Source organism: Xyrauchen texanus, chromosome 24, assembly GCF_025860055.1.
Source record: "Xyrauchen texanus isolate HMW12.3.18 chromosome 24, RBS_HiC_50CHRs, whole genome shotgun sequence".
NCBI classification, from domain to species: Eukaryota; Metazoa; Chordata; class Actinopteri; order Cypriniformes; family Catostomidae; genus Xyrauchen; species Xyrauchen texanus.
In genome coordinates, this window is record NC_068299.1 from 8,133,248 (window position 1) to 8,147,738 (window position 14,491).

The following is a 14,491-nucleotide window of genomic DNA, read 5'->3' on the forward strand; positions in this document are numbered from 1 at the left end:
CTGCTCGACCTTGTGGCCCTGCTGCGCCTCCTTGTGTGATCCTTCAGGTGTCACAGAAGTGGCGGATGGGAGGGCGTGTGAGGCCTCAGAACAAGGGCGATTTGTGAGCGAAGCGTCTTGAGACTCATGCCCTCACAGTAAGGGCAGTCTGTCTCTATGAGAGCTAACTCTACATGGGCACGGCCCAGACAGTAAATGCAGCTCTCATGCTGATCTGATGGCGGGATGTGTTCCTCACATAAGAAAACCCTTACAGAACAACATCTTTAAAAAGATGCAAACACATTAGCAACTCTTTTATATTTACATACATATACACAATAACACAATAGCTTATTAGGATACAAAAGTCCTGCCGATCTAGGCGGAGTAAATGTTCGCTGGAACACTGCAGGGAAGTGGAGAGTCTTCTCGTTGCCATGACGATCCTGCCTGCTGACTCATGTTTGTCGATGGGGAAGTAGTTGAGGGCTTCTAGATGAGAGATGAATCGCTGTCATGAAAGAAGAATATTTTAAGGAATGGTGTGTGCGCGCCTGCTTTTATAGCGGACAGTTTCACACCTAAAAGGGTGGGCTGTAGTAAGCGAGATAATATACAGTCAATTAGTCACTAAATAAAAATAATCACCTTCAGAGTGATACAAATCCCCTTTCATTTTTTTATCATGATCACCCCAGGATTCATTTTTCTATAAAGACCAAGTGACTGTACAATATATACAAATTACCCACTATTTTGTATGTCTGACTGAGAACACAAAGGAAGAAAATACACACTATTCTATCACGTTTCATGACTAGTTTATTGCAGTTTGACTTAGATTACAAGTTTGGAACAGAAAATGTGCACAGATCAAAGAGAAATGTCAGAAATATGAAGAGCATCTGCCTGTGCCAGGATGTATCCCTACATATGACACTAGAGACAAATGAACACCGGCATCACCGATTATGAGGCACTTGGATAAGTCTGCTTCCACTGTCTTCTTTGCATTTGCATTGTGATGGAAATGTTTGGATGCACAACAAAAGCAGCTGTCAAATCTACTGAGAGACTATAAAAGGACATTCATTTCTAAAGCTCAGTGCAATCTTTGTATTCATTGAAAAACATGACCATTTCATGAGCAGATTCTGTATGATTTAACAGTGTAATCTCAATATGGAGTTAATTCACTGTGAAGAGAGGAACACATTTAGGCTTGCTTATCATGCTTCTTTTAAGGGCAGTCACAAATCTGAATTTGTAAGGGAGATGCTTGTGTATGTATATAAGGTTACTTGTTTGCGTAACAATAAAAACTATGCAGGACTCAACAATAAGGACTTCCCAATGGCTCAGGGCCAGTGTGAGAGAGTTTCAGGCAAGCTGACAGAACTGTCTCTTCATCTTACATTGTTGATCATACATGTGTTATTATGCCCTGCAAACATTTGGTTTTGTGTGGCATATTTAACATTGTTGCTGTGAAATCTGCAAATTAAAAAATAACACCAAGGTAACGTTATCAAGCTGGCTGATGAGGTTAAGTCGAAATTCCAAGAATGACGTCTGATGTTCATGGAAGAATCTTATATTATAAACAAATCAGAAATGTGTAACACCATATGGCATTGTTTTCCAGCAATAGTTTCATAGCGTAATATTCATGATTCCCGCACTTTTTGGCCAATTAACTTTCAATTATTTTTCCATGACATTTCCATAATTTGTCCAGTTGCTCATGATTACTGGAAAATTATTTATTTAATTTTAAAACATTTTGTGTGTGTGGTCATACTCACAAAGGACAATTTATAACCGATTGAACAAGTTAGAGCTGAGTGTAACTAGAAATATCTATAGTTACTTTAAAAATGTCCAATGCCTTTTTAAAATTGCATTAATTTCCATGACCTTGCCAGGCCTGCAAATCACATTTTCGGAATTCCCTGATATTTCTAGGATATCCATGACAATGGGAATCCTAAATGCAGTATCAGGTTTTGTTTTTGTTTTTTATTGTCTTATTAAAAATTTATATCACATGAAAATATGGAGCTAAACTATTTATTATCAAAATCATATTCAATTTGATCAGTAGAAACAAAACAAAAAACACATATTGGTGTAACCTGCCATGGGAATAGAACAGAATATACTGAGATGATGATCCGCACACAGGTTATACACTTCTTTCACTTTATTAAATGTTAGGGAAAACACAGACGTTTCCAAACTTAGGCCTACCTCAATGTGTACAATATCTACCCAGCCTTTTCTTACACAGACAACATTTCCACGACGTCATCACGTATCCTTACATCCACAAACATGATTTGTTGCAGAAACAATTAGTGCCTAAAAGATCACATAATTCAAACATTTACATTTATGCATTTAGCAGATGTTTATTATTACAGGGACAATCCCCCTGGAGCAACTGGAGTTAAGTGCCTTGCTCAAGGACACAATGGTGGTGGCTGTGGGGATTGATCCAGCAACCTTCTGATTACCAGTTTTGTGATTTAGCCAACTATGCCACTACCACCACAAACAGTGACACATGATTAGTCACCCAATTATTAATCCTCATGACCATACACAAACTAAAATATTTAAAACCATCACAACAAAATACAAAAATATATAGACATTAGAGATCACATAACTAAATTTAGCATTTTTAAATTATCCAAAAATAAAGTATAATTGATCAAATGAGAATGAACCACTCATTTAAACATCAGGTAGACTATACAACGTCATAAATCAACAATTGTTCTCACAACTCAAATTCATAACAATGTCCTTTGCTAAAAGTACTGTACATATTAGCAAACCATAAAGTTGACTAAACGCTTAATTATTCAGTATATGTTACTGTACTTATCAGCTGGTCACATCATCACATTACATAAAGGGAGGGCTATATCTGTGCCACAGAAGAACACAAGCAGTTTAAACAAAAATGGTACAACTATAAAGTTTTGGACCATGATCCCTGGTATTACTGTACAATGGTAGTCTACTCTTTGCTGTATCTTGAATGTAAATATCATGGTGGTAAATAATATGAAAATAATTCAGTGCCATGGTAGCCTATAGCAATGTACTACCTATTGTCTAATACCATCACTAATGTTCTTTGTCATGGGATTGCCACATTAGCCTACTTTTTTATTTAAAAACACCAAAGGCACGACTAAAGTAACAGTGACTCTTTGCTAAAGAGGGGCGCCCAGACTCTTTCAAATGAGCTGTGCTTGTAGAATGACACCGTGTGTCTGTTTGTGTGCGCTCGCACGCGCGCGCGCAGTGAAATCCATATCTATGGTAGTAGTATCTCTAGATTACTGACGTGTGTGTCGGTGCTCTTATAACTGCGCTCGCGCTCTACGCGCGCAGTCTGATGGCGTCCCCGCGCGCTGCTAACCGCGCTCTTCGACCATCTCTCACGATCTCACGGTTTATTGAAGGCGAGGATCAAATATTACGATAGAACATTGGTTACACTTCTTTGGTTCTTGAACATTTTAATCCACGTGCTCTTGGGAAATTGTTGCCTCTGCGTTCGCTCTGAACCGAACCTCGACTCATCGGAGAATAAGTTTGCCGGATACAGGTGCGATCTCTACAACTCCAGCTGATGATCACAGACACATATTTGGACTATCAGAATTCCAGGAGATCATATCAGATCCAGCGCAAGGTGAGTTCGGATACACTCCAGTATAATGTTGATGATGATGCTGGTTAGTGTAGTAGTTTCTTGAATGTTGCAGTTTATTGAACGTATGGAGACACCGGCATACAGCAACGGTGATGCTCTTTACAGAAATAGCGGAGACCGAGTAGTCTCGTCGACACACTTTTTACTCTAGTGAGTAGCAATTTCAGAGGATACGGTAGGTTTATTTGTGAAAGTCGTTCACTGTTAAGACACATACCGTAAAGTTGAGGCTACACATAGTCTACAAAAAAAAATAAAAAATAAATAAAAAATAAAAAAATGCATTGAAAAAACGTTGAACTATGGCGTGGTCATGATGTCACCCTATATGGGGTAAGTTGTCACAATGTGAACTTGCGGTTTATTGGCACTGATTTGAGAATATTGTATTTTAAATATGAAATACGATGTATACTAGTAAAAAATGCCTCTTCCACAACATATGTAGGGTGAATACAAGTGAAGTGGGGCATTGTCAGAGTGTCCTATTTTACCTGTATTCACCCTATTTGAAACGCACTGTATAGACTATTTAATGACTTCTATGTAGAAATGGCCTAAATTAGAACAAGAATGAAACACAAAACAATTCATGAAATAAAGCAAATGGGAAAAGTAATATAAAACCACTGATTTGGAAATTAAGGGTTTGAATAAAATTATAACGTACAAACACGTGATAAAAACAACTTGTCCTGATAGCTACAGTATAATATGATAACCTGCCCTGACCTGAAGTTCATGAAAAATGCCCTCGTCCTGAGAACAGTTCATATATTAGATCTATCTTCTATAAATATAAGCTATAATATCTATCTTTATTATATCATGTGCCCTTGTACAATGTATGCCAGTGTGGTTTGTTTTCCCTTGTTTACGTCACAGCTATTACAAATATATGATATTGGAGGATAGGGCTGCAACTAACGATTATTATTACTAACAAATAATAATAATTATTATTGATAATAGACTAATCTAACGATCATTAGAACGATTATTCGACTATTCAGGTGATTATTACATCGATTAATCATTAGCTCTTAACCGACTATTTAACGTGTGCCTTGACTTATAAGGTTGCATCAAACGTGCTTACTAACAATAATGAGGACAAAATCATCTTTTAAAAATACCTCTAAATGACATTCACCGAATTATAGGGGGAAAAACTTTTTAAGTTTAATAAATTCACTGCAAAAAATCCTATTGTTATCAAGTGTTTTTGGTCTTGTTTTCCATTTTAAAAATATCTAAAAATCCTTAAAAGAAGATAAATGTACCTGAGAAGCAACATATAAGATATTTAGACTTGCTTCCAGAGAATGTATCATTAATATAAGTATATTTTGTATATAAGTGTATTTTTTTTCACTTCTGGCAGTGCAGTAAAGACAAAATATACTTATATACAAGATATACAGTATTATATGAAAGCAAGTCTAAATATCTTGTATGTTGCTTCTCAGGAAAATACATCTTGTAATAAGGATTTTTAGATATTGTAAAATATTTAATATTATTTTCAATAATATTTCCTGAAGTAAATGTACATGGTTTTATAGGAGTTTTAGATATTTATATTGGAAAACAATCCAAAAAAACAACACATCAAAAACTCATCCATCTTTAACTCACAAAAAAACTAACTGTCTCTTCTTAATAGAGCTGCGTACTGCCGATTTCTTCACGATTTGACCACATAGAGAAATGCCAGTTTTGGAGTTTGTACTTATTTACATGACCTGCTTCCTTATTATTTGAACTTTAATAAAGGATGCATTAAAGACATAACACCTGGGTGTTTCCTTTAAAGACACTCTGGCATGCAAGTTTTGCTTGAGCTCCACTTTATTTCACAATGTGAGTATTTACTTATTTTGTATTTTTTTGTAATTTCCTCATACTTGAGATCTACGTCACCTGAAGCTGCTTGGAAAGTTTGGAGTGCATTTCGACTGTGAGCTGTGTTTTCTTCATCTCATCAATCATGTACTTGAGCTGCAGTACTCTTCTCGCACACCATCATGTGATCTCATGTTATGTTAAATGAGATCAAACTATTCGACAGCGAAACATTTTGGCGACAATTTTTTATTGTCAATGTTGTTGATAACGTTGATGAATTGTTTCAGCCATATTGGAGGATAGGGTTCACCAAAAATATTAGGTGTTTGAAACCAGGATACAAAATGTGGCAGTATCTTTTCTTTCCAATTGTATTTCATTGTCTGAACATAATAAGACTGAACGTATGCTTATTGGCTCTCCTTAGCTCTTTAACACCATCGGCGGACAGCTTTGCTTTGGAGTTATATTTTATGCGAGTTTGTCATTTGATCCACACATGTAGAATACTGTTAAACCATTTATTTTTGTTTGCCATTGACCCACAACACTTACATAGTTTAATAATTGTAACCACAAATAGCTCTAAACATAAATAACTAATATTGGCATTATATTCATTTATTTTCTGTTATAGCATCATTTTATGTACAGCTGCTTTAAATCAACATCTGTTGTGAAAAGCGCTATACAAATAAATTTGACTTCACTCAGAAATATTGAAATATTTTGTCCTATGTTATCATATTCAGTGGCTGAAAAGCTGATCAACAGTTTTGTCTTTTGTCGAGTTGATTATTGCAATGCACTTCTTGCTGGGGTCTCTAAATCAGCACAACATAAATGGCATTATGTGCAAAAATCAGCTGCTAGAATCTTGACTAGAGCGATCACATTACTCCTAGCTTGGAATCCTTGCACTGGCTCTCTGTCAGGTTTCATGTTGACTTTAAAATTCTCATGCTTACTTAAAAGGCTTAGCATGATTTGGCTCCTCAGTATTTGTCTGAGCATTTAACATGTTACACCATAAACTTCATCTCAGCTCCTCCAAATCTGGTCTTTTAGCTGTCCCTTAAACTCGTCTATGCACCATGGTGACAGGGCTTTTCCTTCTTATGCTCCAAAATTGTGGAACTCAATTCCAGCTGTTATCAGAGAAACTCAGACTTTAGGTATATTTAAGTCTTGTCTTAAATTTTTATATTTTTTAATTCAAGATAGCATTTACTTGATTATTCAATATTTTCGTATTCTGTTTTATTCTTAACTGTGTTTTCATATGCATCTATTTATAATGTACTCAATTTGGTTTTATCCTTTGTATTTATTCTCTTTTTTTTTTTAGACTAAGCCCCTTGAGAAGCTACCTTTAAAGGCACTATATAAAAATAAGATATGACATTTATTAAAAGTAAGATATTTTCAAATCAGTTTACATGTTACTCATGCAAGTAACATTTGTAGGTGCATTAATTACTGTAATTGTTCTGAATATGTTAGTTCGGTTATTAGATTACTTTACCTTAAAATGTTTACTTCTATTAAACAATAACAGGATAATGTGTCCGAGTGTCCTTTACTCCACTCTAAAAATGTAAGTTACATTGATCTTTATCCATTAAGACTCTTATAAATGCATAGGCAGATAAGAGCTGCCTGCCAGTGTCAGTGTTACTACATGTTAATGTTATTAGATGATTAATGCAGAATATGTCATAACATCAGGAATTCATTGGTAAGGAGCAGAGAGTGACAAAACAGAGACAAAACGAAGACTTTAGGCAGAAATGGAAATGGATCAGAGTGCTGTAAAGTCAGTGTGACAGTGTTTTATGACCCTTTCACAATAATTGAATTATGTTTGCCACCTTGATTCATAGTGTTCACAATGTGCACTATGCTGCAAATACTACATGCTCTCTGTATCATTTGCTTAAGCAATATTTATAACTCACTTACCTGCCCTAAACGGCTGTTGTGTATAGATAAATTATTTGCATAACAAGCTTATAAACTAAAATGTGTAAGACACGTGTCCAGTGGGTGTTCTGTTTGGTTTGAGTCAGAACTGTGTTACAGTCCTGCAGAATTGGCTGTTATTTCAATAACCTTTCACACTTTATTTTTGGTATTTAAAGAGTAGAGCAGCTTTACAGCCAGGGACAAATTGACTTGTAGGTTTAATATTGTGTTTTGTGTAATTGAAGATGATTTCATGTAAGTGTAATCCCACTGTACACTAACTGTATTCCACAGTGTTCATCTGTGAAGATTGCTTTCACACACACACACACACACACACACACACACACACACACACACACACACACACACACACACACACACATATAAAAGCACACAAGAAAAATTCTCTAAGCACATTATGCAACTCGGAGCAATGTGTACTATTTAAAGTGTTCGCAAGGTCAGTGTTTTCAAAAGTAAATATATCTGCCACTGTGAGTAGTTCTTAAGCTTATTTTCATGGTCCAGAGAGTGTATTGTGCTAAAATAGATGGTTGTGGGCTAAAATAAATAAAAACATAAACAAATGTGTTTATAACTCATTTAATGGAATGTTCTGGATTAAATAGTTCTTTTGACAGCTTCCATGGCATGCTGTCTATTACCACAGAAAATAATTTCGACTCGTCCCTCATTTTCAAAAACAAAGGACAAACAAATGACAATGGAAGTTTCACGTGGAATATTCCCTTTATTCTCCTTAATCCATTTCTTTCATAAATTCTAGGGCTGTCAATCGAGTACAATTTTTAATCGAATTACATGGTGTCCCGATTAATTAATCACGATTAATCGCATATAAAAATATTTGTTGAGAAAGCCCCTTATATAACAATAATTCAATATATAATGATTATACATATTTATATCAATATATAATTATACATAGTTATCTTTAAATATATATATATATATATATATATATATATATATATATATATATATATATATATATGACAATATTCAGATAATTAAAATGCATTACATTCTTGTAGCAGAAGAGTTAATCATTGATAAGACAATACAAAACGCGGCTTTAGAATACAATGTATTGTTTATTACCATATTATTGATCATAATCCAATCATTGGCATACAGTTCACAGCAATCCATTTCACAAGAGAATTTGTCAGTCAGCTGGAGATTTATTATGAGGGCTAGTTTAAGGACCCGTCAATGTACACCTGCGTCAGACATTTTTATTAATGCTTACAAAACTTTTACATCTAGAGCCAAGAGGTATATTCAAACAAACAACAACAAAATGGAAAATAAATAAACAGTTTAATAAAAATATCAAATTGTTTACATATTTCAATACACTTTACAGTGTTTTCTTCACTCTATAAACTGTGCATTGCTCATACAGCTGAAATTTCACATACTGCCCTCTGGAGTAAACAGGTGCTACTACAAGCTTGCATTTTTCAGGACTCTTTCTTATTATGGTCCGGGGGAAGTGCGATTAATTGCGTACATTTTTTTAACGCTATATTTTTTGTAAATTTAAAAATCGCACGGAATTAATGCCTTAAATCGACAGCCCTAATAAATACCTCGGTCCACTCTAAAGCTGTTGTGCTTGAGAGGGCATGCCATTTCCTGTATATTTGTGACAGTAAAAACCACATGAAATAACTAATCATACTTTATATGCAGGCATTTTCCATTTTCTCCCAAAAATGAAAATTATGTCATTATTTACTGACTGCCATCTCATTCCAAACTTGTTTGCTGTTTTTGCCACATTTCTTCTGGGTAACACATAAGGAGAAATTGCAAATACTGTAATCTTTACAGTACAAACAGTTGAATGGCTGTCAAAAAGAGAAAACTAAATCTAATAACTCTTGATTTTGTTGACATCTTGTGACAAAACTTTTGAAAAAGTGAGTATTTTAAAGTTTATGGATTGGCTCTATTCACTTCCATTATAAGTACCTCAATGGAATCCAGATTTTTGCTATTTTTTAGAAAAGGAGGGTGTAAATGAATTTTTCTGGTAACCAACATTATGCTTCATACTGTACACCTCTGGAAAGCAGGCACGTGGGGCTTTCTCTATGGATGATATATTTGTCCGGTGCCCTCTGTGCTTTATCTGCAGCGAGCAGGGATTCTCTCGCAGCTGTGACACACATCAGCTGTGAATTATGGATTTGGTGCTAGCGCACAGCTAAGCTTATGAATCTTAGTGTGTGGAATAGCAAATGATTTGCTTTATAATGCAATACGTGAGAGAATGACTACTGCACAGCCACAGAATGCAAGAAGTAACTTAAAATAAACACTTAAAATGTGTCCGCACACATGCATTTGGAAATCTACTGACAAGAGCTGAGCGATACAGCTAAAATATATAAGGCTTTTTATAAAATTCAATATATATCTCAATAAGTATGTATTTCTCTGAAATGGCTTTTAATTCTTTTTTTATTCAATAAGTATTGACCAAGCAACCATTGCTGATTAAAAATCTTTAAATTACTACAAATTTTGTTGAAAATATTCAAGGCATTTTTTATACTCAGTTTCACACTAAATTGAAAAATATTCAATATTGTTCGTATGTAAACACAACTGTAATCAACTGCAAAATGTTCTTAAATATATACGGTATTTTAATATACGTTTTAATGCATGACATGCCTCATGGGGACTTCCATGAAAATATTTGAGAAATGACAGAAATAAATAATTGAAAAGCAAAGTTTGATACACAGAACTGAATCAAACGTACGAATTCAAACACTGTCGTTGCTACTGATGAAAGACTCTATTAAAGGGATAGTTCACCCAAAAATACAATTATAGCATCATTTACTCATCCTCATATCATCCAGATATGTTTGATTTTCTTTTTTCTGCAAAAAAAAGTATTTTTAAAAGAATATCTCAGCTCTTTTGATCCTCACAATGCAAGTGAATGCATTCAAATGGACATAAAGGCAGTATAAAAGTAATCCATACAACAGTGTTTTAATCTATATCTTCTGAAGCGATATGATAGGTGTGGGTGAGAAGATAAATATTTAAGTCCTCTTTCAGTTTCACTTTCACATTCAGCCACCTACTGGTTGGGGCAGGTCAAAGGTGGAGGCTGATAGTAAAAAAGGACTTAAATATTTATTTGTTTCTCACCCAAACCTATTATATTGCTTCAGAATACATAGATTTAACCACTGAAGTCAGATGGATTACTTTTATGCATATTTTATGTCATATTTGGAGAGCCACCATTCACTTGCATTGTATGGACCTATAGAGCTGATATATTCTTCTAAAAATCTTCAATTGTGTTTTGCTGAAGCAAGAAAGACATATACATCTGGGATAGCTTGAGGGTGTGTAAATGAAAGAATTTTCATTTTTGGGTGAACAATCCCTTTAAATCATCTCTGTCTTAAAGCTCTTAAAAAAGTTGCGAGACAAGAAATTGTTGTAAAACTTGCTTTTTAGAAAGCTTAAAGGGTTAGTTCACCCAAAAATTACAATTTTGTCATCATTTACCCACCCTTATATGTTTCCAACCCCATCTGACTTTTTGTTCTTCCATGGAAAACAAGATAAGAGATTCTGAAGAAAGTTGCCGCTGCACAATGAATGAATGTAAATGGTGACTGAGGTGAACGTTCTGCCTAACATTCCTTTTATATTCTGGGCTTGGAACAAAGTGGGTGAGTAAACAATGAAAATATTATTTTTTTGGGGTGAACTATCCCATTTGATAAAAAGCACATTATAATGTTGCTTAATTTTATATCACCAGCAAAATCTTATGAATATATTGTGAATATCTGATATATCGCTCAGCCCCACTGATCACACCACTGCCTGTGTGTATGCGGAAAAAGCATTAATGAAGTTCAGATTATAGCAACCCTTGCTCTCTACCCTCGATTATCCTCAGTGCACTTCGAGTCATAACCCATGAAGCTTCCTTTAAATACCATATTTTTTGCCTAATCAACTTGCCATCTCAGAGGAATGATAATTATGTTTTTTTCATTTCTTTTTTAAAACAGGCTGCTCATCTGACCATGCTCTCTAGTTGTTTTTTCTCAGGACTGCGCCATGGCAACAGGCATGGCAATCTATCAGGAAAAAAAAAAAAACATGCATCTTTGGTATATCTCGAGATCTGCATTAATTGATTTTATCCCTAATCAAATGCAAACACCCATCTCATCATTATGAGATTTAGTATGTTGTAGATGCATCTGCATTCAGTTTTAATACATTGACGCTGATGTAATGAAAAGACATTTGAAAATTAAAGGCGAAAATTTGCACTCAAATGGACTAAAAAGTAACTGAAGTAGTGTAGTGAATTACTTTTCAAAATATTGTAATCAGATTAGTTATTGACTTTCACTCTCTTTCTTAGCTTTGACCACATAGGTGCAGGGTCCGCTTCGTGATAGTCCGCAGATATATATTTGATTTGGCACAGGTTTCACACCGTATGCCCTTCCTGATGCAACCCCCAGTGGCTGGGGGACTCTCACTCATACACATATGGGCAATTTAGAGTCTCCAATTCTCTTAACCTGCATGTTTTTGGACTTGTGGGGGAAACTGTAGCACTCGGAGGATATCCACGCAAACACAGGGAGAACACATTTCACACAGAAAGGCTGGGACTCGAACCAAAGACCTTCTTGCTGTGAGGCAATATTGTTAAACACGGAGCCATGAATTATGCTAAAATGTACACATTTTTGCATTTTATGACAGCTGAAGAGCGTACGCCCCAGTCAAATTACTTTGAATTTGTTGAGCGTAAAAACAAAAACTGTTGTTTGAAGTGTTTTAGAGATGAACTTAAATGTGGGGTATGTGATTTTCTTTTTTGACCATTTTTTCAAAATAACTTGAAATCCTATTCCTAACCCACTTACTGGCTGTAAATTAGAAGCACTGAAATGAAAATTAAGCAATTTAATCATCTGTGGAACGGGCAGGACTCGAAAAACTCCAGCCAATCATTTTCAAGACCATCTAGAATCATTGGACAGAAAATGTGTCAATCAAACGGTCGTACCATGCCCCCTCCCCCACCACCCTGGCTGGCGTGTCCCGTTCAGTGCGCATACTCAAAGCTCGTGACCCAGTAACAGGAAGCGATTGTATTTATGTATGGAGAATAGAGCTTTTATAGTGCTAGTGGGGTTGTTCCACATTTCTATGAATCCTGTTTTGAATAGAAGACCGCTGTACAGACGCCAGGGCTGGCGATGTTCTTTTTTTTTACAGTTATGAGAAAATCAGCTCTACACCTTTCAAGAGTGGTATGCGACCCCTCCTCCTGCTGTGTCAACAATTTGCTCTGAAAAATTGTCTGACAGGTGAATGCACTGTTTGACTAGTGAGTCTAGAACACTGCTAGAACACTGCGCATCTGAGTTTTCAGCTGCGTGCATGATTGCGCGTCCATGTTTTTCGAATGGGTGGAGTCAGGGCCAGCGTTGGAGGAGAGAAGGTAGGACCTTAGAGTTGTGTATTTTCAAAATCTGCCGGCCGTTTTGCAAATCACATACCCCACCTTTAATAGTAATTAGTAACATGATCACTTTCAATGAAGCAATCAATAAAGTCAGTAATTTGATTATTATTTTAGAGTAGTAGTTAGTAGGTCAGGTTAATATCAAACTTTTCAGATGCATCACGATCTTCATTTGAACAATCATATATTGACTCTTACATCCCAATATCAATCTTTTACTATATGCGCAACTCTCCACAATGCAAGTAAATTATTTGTATATGAGACCAACTTTTGTGCTATGCTATTAAACAAAGTTTGTGACTAGCCACTGGCTGGTACATGTTCAGATTTCACTCACCATTGATAGACTAGTATATTGGTGAGGAAGTTCAGCTTGACAGTAAAAGTTGTTTAACTCATTCCATTTAATGTGCGTCCAAAGACAAGATCCACTCAATCTATATACATACTCCATTTTCTTATATGTCCTATTATTTGTATATCTATTTATACTCTTATTGTGATGAGGCAGGCAAATAATGAGGATCCAAGTGCAGCTTTAATGAAACAAAAGATAACCAAGGTAGCTCAGAATATAATAAAATGCAGGAAACCAGGAACAGAACATGATATCAAATGTGAGAACTGACAAATTAACCGGGGGGGTAACAAGGGCTTAAATACACAAGGGAACAAACAAGGGAACTAGGAACACCTGTGGAAACAATCAGGGGAAACGCAATCATAAAATGAAACTACAAAGGACTACAAAAACTAACAGGAAACAGGAACTAAACAAGAATTTCAACATAAAAGCCTGCCTCCTCCTTTCCATTCTTACCTTGTTACATATAATTGTATTAATCGGTTTAATCTTAAACCTTTTATAACCTTACCTTGATAAAGGAATGGCATTTGAGCCATTAACATGACCTTATACAGTGTTGGCTTATTAAGTATAATCATTGAAAGAATGTGCATGTAAATGCACTCAATGTGACCGAGGGCATGCAAAGATGCAAATTATACATCATCAATGGCAATTCACTGAGTTAGTATGGACTGCTTTCACATGAATTGTGAACTAGTGTGCACATGTGTTCAGAAAGTGGGTCTGTATAGGCAGGAAAAACAAAACATTACACAGTATTTTTACATTGTTTTCCAATAAAAAAATCTTGATCTCAAGATACATGAAAAATTTGGCAGTAAGAAAATGTATATTGTTTTTAGGACGTTTAAATAATTTGACTGCATAGCAAGATGAACATACTGTTTAAGAACAGATTTTTTGTGGGCTAGTGTAAATGCACCCTAAGAGCATTTGAGCTGGTAATGCTATAGGGAAAACACACAAATAGAACAAACATAATACAGTTTATATCTCATTTGTCAACAAGTCCATGCATTTA

At 35.3% G+C, this 14,491-nt stretch overlaps 1 protein-coding gene across 2 annotated transcripts in view; it reads left to right on the plus strand.

Moving 5' to 3' along the window:
- Positions 1–3,405: 3,405 nt before the first annotated feature.
- LOC127618044 (zinc finger matrin-type protein 4-like) overlaps positions 3,406–14,491 on the plus strand; it is a 124,230-nt gene continuing 113,144 nt past the window's right edge. For both annotated transcript variants that reach the window (XM_052090274.1, XM_052090272.1), the window contains exon 1: positions 3,406–3,694. In XM_052090274.1, the coding sequence (XP_051946234.1) occupies positions 3,632–3,694 (63 nt within the window). In that variant the 5' untranslated portion in view covers positions 3,406–3,631. The remainder of the gene's footprint in view (positions 3,695–14,491) is intronic.